Source organism: Dermacentor silvarum, chromosome 2 (assembly GCF_013339745.2).
Source record: "Dermacentor silvarum isolate Dsil-2018 chromosome 2, BIME_Dsil_1.4, whole genome shotgun sequence".
Classification (NCBI taxonomy): domain Eukaryota; kingdom Metazoa; phylum Arthropoda; class Arachnida; order Ixodida; family Ixodidae; genus Dermacentor; species Dermacentor silvarum.
The window spans coordinates 170,259,918-170,267,599 of NC_051155.1; the positions used below are offsets into that span (position 1 = coordinate 170,259,918).

At 46.8% G+C, this 7,682-nt stretch overlaps 1 protein-coding gene across 1 annotated transcript in view; it reads left to right on the forward strand.

Moving 5' to 3' along the window:
• Positions 1-1,340: 1,340 nt before the first annotated feature.
• The window catches only part of LOC119442098 (LIM and senescent cell antigen-like-containing domain protein 1), a 25,198-nt gene continuing 18,856 nt past the window's right edge, over positions 1,341-7,682 (forward strand). The window contains exons 1-2 of the mRNA XM_037706832.2: positions 1,341-1,752; positions 7,037-7,168. Of these exons, the coding sequence (XP_037562760.1) occupies positions 1,475-1,752; positions 7,037-7,168 (410 nt within the window). The 5' untranslated portion in view covers positions 1,341-1,474. The remainder of the gene's footprint in view (positions 1,753-7,036; positions 7,169-7,682) is intronic.

A 7,682-nucleotide genomic window follows, 5' to 3' on the forward strand; every position in this document is an offset into this window, starting at 1 on the left:
TATTTCACCGCACAGCATAGATATGGCATGTGTACGCATTTTAAGTAGTGCGTGCAACTCATTTCTGCTTCACTTACGCCAGTGCAAACAGGAAGCGGCCTTGTACCTCACAGAATCTCGACTGATTGGTGTACTAGTGATGCAGGAATGAACTCCGGTCTTGTTCAGTGCATCGTGCATATAATCAATTTCTCAGGACGCGTGAACTCCGACGAGAACTGTCAGCGCCTGCAACAAGAGTTTACTTACGCTGTACTGCGCACAGCAGTAATTCATGCATGCTTGTCGGCTGTCTGTTTCGTGCATTCTGTTGCGAGTCGGTGGAATTTCACTGCTGTCATCAACCCCTTCGTGTGTACATTGCTGGTTTGGGATTCCACAACAAAACAGCAACTACCAGCCTTCCGTAATTGCTGGTTTGGGATTCAACAACACAACAGTAATTACCATGCCTTCCGTAGCGGCGCAATCGCAAACAAGAAACGTTTCTCGCGCTAAGATCGTGCGCGAGCGCGGCCTAACCGGCACCTGAAGGGAAGCGGCGGAAATGTATACCGGATATTTCGACCACCTGGGGTCTTTAACGTGCACCTAAATCTAAGTAAACGGGCCTCGACCGTTTTCGCGATCATCTAAAATGCGGCTGCCGCATTTGTTGCTTCATTTGTTGCGCATTTGTTGCTTCAGAATGCGGCCGCCACATTCTCGCCCAAAACTTCACAGAGTGTCAAAGCCTTGACAAACACCGTGACAGTTTTTTCATACGCAGACATGATTCGCTGTAAATTACCAACCCAAACGGAAGCGCCCAGGAATGAAATTGTGATAGTAGCACCGGTTTCATGAATTATGTCAGCGCAAAGCGACGAGAACTAAAGGTGGGTAAGTGGGGGGGGGGGGGGGGTGACCCCCCCCCCCCCCCCCCCCCTGGCTACGCGCCTGGCAAGGAACGAATGGCGTGGCGCTATTTGCCACAGAGGAATGAAGTTTCAAGTTGTACAGCTTTCGAACCGATTTCATCACGGCCACCAGACCTCGTGGAGCAGCTTTTTGGTACGAAAAGTGTGCTCATAGTTTGGCATGCTTAAATCGTTCACTTGTAGTCGTCTTCGACACCAGTTGACCAACTTTTCGGACACGATCGATACATATCGATCATAATGGTTTCAAACAAGTCATGCGACATCATGTATTCATCCTATCTGCGCACCTTTCACGCCCCCGACGAGGAGTCGGAGCGCGCCGCGTGAGTGATGTGCATGGAGGGAAAGAGAACCCGCCTTTCCGTGGCGGACGTACGCGCCTCTCTCGTTCGTTATCGTATGACAAGGCGCCAGGAAAGGGTCTGTTTACCGTATCTCAACCGCCTGCCCTACAAGATTGCGGCGTCTTTGCGACAAACCTCGAAGCCCCACCGGTGCGCTCTACTTGACCGGAGTTCCGCGTGTCCGCTGTCGCGTGTTCCGTCGCCACGATGAACCTGTCAATGGACTCGTCCGAGCTGTACCAGCGGAGGGCCGAGCAGCTCCGCAGGGCCGTGCAGGGTCTCTCACTATTGGAGTCGACGTCTGACGCGACGTCGGATACGAGCGGGGACTACGCAAACGTGACGGCAACGTCGAAAGGCGTCAACGCAAATGGCGGCGCCCCGCGAAAGAGCAGCGGCAGGGAAGAGGAACCGCCACCGTTGCCGCCGCCGCCGCCGCCGCCGCCCGTACACTTGACACCACTCAAGAATGCCGTGCCTTCCGCGTGAGTCTTCCACAGTGACTTGTGCATGGTTCAGGTAACATTTCGTGTCGCCTTGCGATATGTACATGTACATGCTATTGCGCGTGCGTGTCACTCGATGGGATTCAAGAAGTGTTGCGGGCGTTGCTGGTCGTAAAAATCTTAACCCACTTTGAGCCTATGTGTGCTGTTATTTCGGCACTTCCGCAAAGAACCAAGGATCCAGTGGACATCTCCGCATGTCCTGGCTGTTCCTTCATCATCGTATTTTTTTTTCTCATATGCACACCCCGTCCGCAACTGTTTTGGTTTGTGCTTCATCCCTTCCCTGGACGGAACTATATAAATTAAGGCGTGCAACGTACAGCCGCCCAAATCTTTATAGCGTGCGCGAGCGGCGACTTTCTGTGCGCCAGCACCAAAAATTAGGAACAAACTTAAAAATGACTATGCTATCTGACTATACTCACAAAGCTCGTGAAGATAGCACAGTCATTTGTAAGTTTGTTCCTAATTTAAGGTGCTGGTGCACAGAAAGTCGCCGCTCGCGCACGCCAGTTAAAAATTTGTGCGGCTGTACATATACGGTAGAATACTTCCTTCAATTCCAGGCTATGCGCTGAAGCCGCAATGAATCTCAGGTATTTTCGTGATTTGCGGCATTCCATTTTTTTTTTTTTTTTTTTTGGTAGTTGTAAAGTACGAACTTCTTTTATTTTGGGGACATGCGAGACATACACCCTTCCGAATGCAATATATAAGTACGCGCTTCTTCACACATATTTGCAGCTTGTGGTTTTAAATTAATTTCTCCGGGAGATCCCGTGAGACTGTGAAATAACTTTTTATTGGAGGTCCGGTGAGGATGCGAACTCGTCGCGCACCCGGCTAGTCCCACGTCGGGACCGGCAGGTCTAGCCCACCGGCCCGGTCGCGGCCATGTAGTTTTGCGATGTTATGCATGGCTTCTTGCGAAGCTTCGCCGAACGGAACCGATTCCCGGCCGCGCCGAGCATTCAATCATTCAGTCGACCGAGTTTCTGTCGGCACTAAACGGACTTACGAAAAGCTTAACAGCTCCGCTGTAAAAATGTGTCTGAGATGTAGAAAAAAAAATTAGCGCAGCTTGCACTGGAGGCGCAATGCTAAAGAGACAGCGGAGCTGATGGGCACCTATGCTAGTCCTGGCTTTTGGGCTAGGATAAGCACTACCAAGTCATCTCCACCATTTCCCGGAATTTATATATCATTGATCGATTATCGATTAACTATCGCAAGGTATTGGCCACGTATTTGGGCTAGGCTATTCTACGTATGGATCATATCCATATCATCAATCAGGTAATAGAGAAATCTGCAGAGTAAAATCAACCTCTCTATATGGCTTTCACAGATTATGAAAAAGCATTTGATTCAGTAGAGATACCAGCAGTCATAGAAACATTGCGTAACCAAGAAGTACAGGAGGCGTACGTGAATATCTTGGCGAATATCTACAAGGATTCCACAGCAACCTTGATTCTCCACAAGAAAAGTAGAAAGATATCTTTCTACTTGTATACTTATCAGAAAGGCACCTATCGAGAAAGGGGTCAGGCAAGGAGACACAATCTCTCCAATGCTATTGACTGCATGCTTAGAAGTATTCAAGCTCTTGAACTGGGAAGGCTTAGGAGTGAGGATCAACGGCGAATATCTCAGCAACCTTCGGTTTGCAGATGACAGTGTCCTTTTCAGTAACAATGGGGACGAATTACAGCAAATGATTGAGGACCTTAACCGAGAAAGTGTAAGAGTGGGATTGAAGATTAATATGCGGAAGACAAAGGTAATGTTCAATAGCCTGGCAAGCGAACAAGAATTCAGGATCGCCAGTCAGCCTCTAGAGTCTCTAAACGAATACGTTTATCTCAATTACTCAGAGGAGACCCTGATCATGAGAAAGAAATTTACAGAAAAATAAAATTGGGTTGGAGTGGATACGGCAGGCATTGCCAAATCCTGACTGGCTGTTTACCACTGCGTTGAAAAGAAAAGTGTACAATCATTGCATTCTACCGGCGCTAACATATGGGGCAGAAACTTGGAGGTTAACAAAGAAGCTCGAGAACAAGTTAAGGACCGCACAAAGAGCGATGGAACGAAAAATGTAAGGCCTAACGTTAAGGTACAGGAAGAGAGCGGTGTGGATCAGAGAACGAACGCGGATAGCCGATATTCTAGTTGACATTAAGAGGGAAAAATGGAGCTTCGTTGGTCATGTCATGCGTAGGATGGATAACCGGTGGGCCATTGGAGTTACAGAATGGATACCAAGAGAAGGGAAGCGCAGTCGAGGACGGCATGAAACTAGGTGGGGCGATGAAGTTAGGAAATTTCCAGGCGCAAGTTGGAATACGCTAGCGCAAGACAAGGGGTAATTGGAGATCGCAGGGAGAGGCCTTCGTCCTGCAGTGGACATGAAATATGGGCTGATGATGATGATGAAATATACACAAATTAATAAAATAAAATAATAAAAAACAGAGATCAGACAGACTAACACACCGGAACTTAACATAACGCAGTGATGAAGACAAATAAATATGACCAGCAATTAACAGTGGATATAAACATAAAACAGGGCGTGGATCAAATATACAAGAATACACTTAACAGTAGTTCACTAAAAGAAAGTTCAAAAGAAAACAACGATGTCATACGCGTGGCCGGGCAGCAGTAGCAAGTCCATAAACCGTGAAGTCGGCGCGCAGAGCTTTCCTGAAGAATGCTGGCGGGCCGATCTTGTTGATGTGGATGCGATTGCTGGGCTGGATTTCCCGGGTGTCTAGATCTGACGACTTTTCTCAAGCAGGTTGAGCTAACTTGAGGCGAACTACCGTGAGCTGCGTTGCAGCCGTTGGTTTGTCGTCTCGTACGTCAACTAGTTACGCGGAGTTCCGACGTGGTTAGGAGGCCCAGGCGATACTGGACGGCACTAGCCCCCCGACTGCTTCTCAGCAGATTACTGGTTCAGTTTCATAATACAATAATAGGGTCGTCCAAGGTTGAACGGGATTCTAGCCTATAATACACATGAACCGGAGTAACGATAAGAAGATTTGCGGACTTGGTAACGGTATTCTTATTTATTTAGCGTTCTCCATACGGGCACAGCGCATAACGCATGCACAACAGTTTCAGGTATCGTGTCCACGAGCCGTGTATGTATTGGAGACTGTGGAAAAGCGATCTGCTTTTCCACAGTCTCCGCGAAACGCCATTTCATCTGAAATCCCAGGCACAATGCGGAGACTGAGCAGACTATGCGACAGACACGACATGGCCTCGTCAGTCGCTGAAAGGCGGACGGCAGTGATCTCGATCACTGGCGTTGCTTCCCATCACTGTGACAACAACCGCTACTTCGGAGAAGTCACAATGCGACCAAAAACGACCACATTACCGTCAAAATTTACAGAAGGGTAACTTTGGAAAACAAGATTAGTACAATAACTGTATACATAGTTTCTCAATTCCACTGCGAAATAAATGTCCCACTCAATTGGACTTACAGCACGGGAACACAATACGGACAAGGGAGCAGACACGTACAGCGTAATATTACAGTCGTCTAATCATATGTAATTAACTAACTCGAATTATGCATAACCAAGAGCCCAACTACTTTCTCAGTCGCGATCAACCTTGCATGAAAGACCCTTGCACTAAGCTCACGCTAGAATACAAGAAACGCTATGCGGGTGTTCGTAGAGATACAGAAAAAGAAAGTATTTTACAACAATGAAAGCTCTCCTTTCAGGGCTTAAGGCCGGCCATTGTCCAGTACAATGGGTATGTAATGCAAACATGTGCATACAGGCAAACAGCTGTTCTTCGACCTGCTTTCCTGCCCCCCGCCGGCACAGGTCCGGAGTGCAGCTTAAGAGCCAACAGGGCAGGCCTGCAGCAATCACTCAAAATGCCGTGAAACATGGCGATGCATAGGTCGCTTAAATTACCAAAAGTTGCGCGCTCAAGGATTTCATTGTTGTGCTAATCTTCCACAGAAATACTGGTGCAGTTGAGGTTGTTCACACGATCACAGTTTGAGGGTATTATATTGGATTCTTTTTAAGCATCACGTATACTTGAAGGATTAGACAAAATAAACGCAGGGCTAGGGCTGATCAAACTGAAAGCTTTAAGTGTTGGCTTAGGGATGAGTAGCTCTGTAAATCAATGCTAGAACTTTTACACATGAGGAAGGACTGCATCATTTCATCTGGATGCCTTCATGTGATACATTTCAACCTGTCCGAATTAATAATAATAATAATAATAATAATAATAATAATATAATAATAATAATAATAATAATAATAATATAATAATAATAATAATAATAATAAAGAAACGGTCTTCCAAGAGCAGACTTAATCCTTAATACATGTACCTGCAACAGACGTATTATGATTAGGGGATGTAACCTGCATTGCCTATTCTCCCTCTTAAATAAATACCGTCGGCTGAACACATCGACCACTATTTGTTGAGTGGCCTTAATTTGACGCAGAACGTAAATTATTCATGAATAGACTGAATCACAAGATGGCCCCACACTCAAGCGCAAGGGACATTTTGTTTCCACGAGGACACTAGATATTTATGAGAAGTTCTTCGGCTCCTCCTAAAGCTGTTGCATGTTACGGGGTTCGAATGTGAATGGCGAGTCGATCGTGTGGGTCGACGTTCAATGGATGACGCTCACCCTGTTGTGCTCCGTGTCAAGTTCCCCGTGTTACCGGGTGCTGCTGTTAACAGATGAATGTACGACGGGCAGCAAGTAACACTCATCCTCCTCCCTAACCTCCCCCTCCCTTCCTCAATTATATAGTAGAGAGATTGGCCTGCCCTTCATCCTTTCCTACATTTTGTGCACACCTATTTTCTGTACATGCTATTTCGGCACATACGTTGATGCTGTACACAGCTTGCATGTGGAAAAGCCTGCAGCTCACATTTATTCCTCGGGCCTACTATAATGTGGGCCGAGAAAACTTGCGTTCTGCCCCAGTCCGTCTATCTTGCCCATTCGTCATGCCGCAACCACTATAGCAGGAAACACATGGTACTACACGGTATCCGATACGGCGTACGGCGCCCCTGAAAGTTGAGTGGTTCCCACTAGGCCGACTTCAATGGAACGCGAGGGAAATTCGTACGTCGAACCTAACGCGAAGTCGTACCATGCATGTATCTTACGCTTCTGCAGCATTCGTTAGTATGCGAGTTTCATCGTATTACTTTTCTACATCCACTGCAGGAACCGCGCCTCCGGAGTCACCGTGCTGCCCATGCTTGACGTGATGGCGTGCTGCAAGTGCGGCCACGGGTTCGGCCCTTCGGAGCAGATCGTCAATTCCTGTGGCCAGGTCTGGCACCCTGAATGTTTTGTGTACGTCACTCCACGTACATCCGTCAGTATTACAGCATGTTGCACGGGTTGCAATGCATTCCGCGCATATATATATATATATATATATATATATATATATATATATATATTCATATCATAAGAAGCCAACAAACATTGACACCAAGAACAACATAGGGGAAATTACTTGCACACACTAATTGAATTAAAGAAATGATAAATTAATGGAAATGAAAACGGATGAAAAATCACGAGCTCGTGACGCCTGCGGCAGAAAAGGATGTTCCACATCCGCCCCTAGGCTTGTGAGTGGTGGCGCTGGCTAACACTCCCAGAGTTAGTTCTAGTTGTAAAACATAAATACCCCAGAATGCGGATGGGAAAACGGTTCCGCGGTAGCTCAATGGTGAGAGCATCGCACGCGTAATGCGAAGACGTGGGTTCGTTCCCCACCTGCGGACAGTTGTTTTTTCATCCGTTTTCATTTCCATTAATTTATCATTTCTTTAATTCAATTAGTGTGTGCAAGTAATTT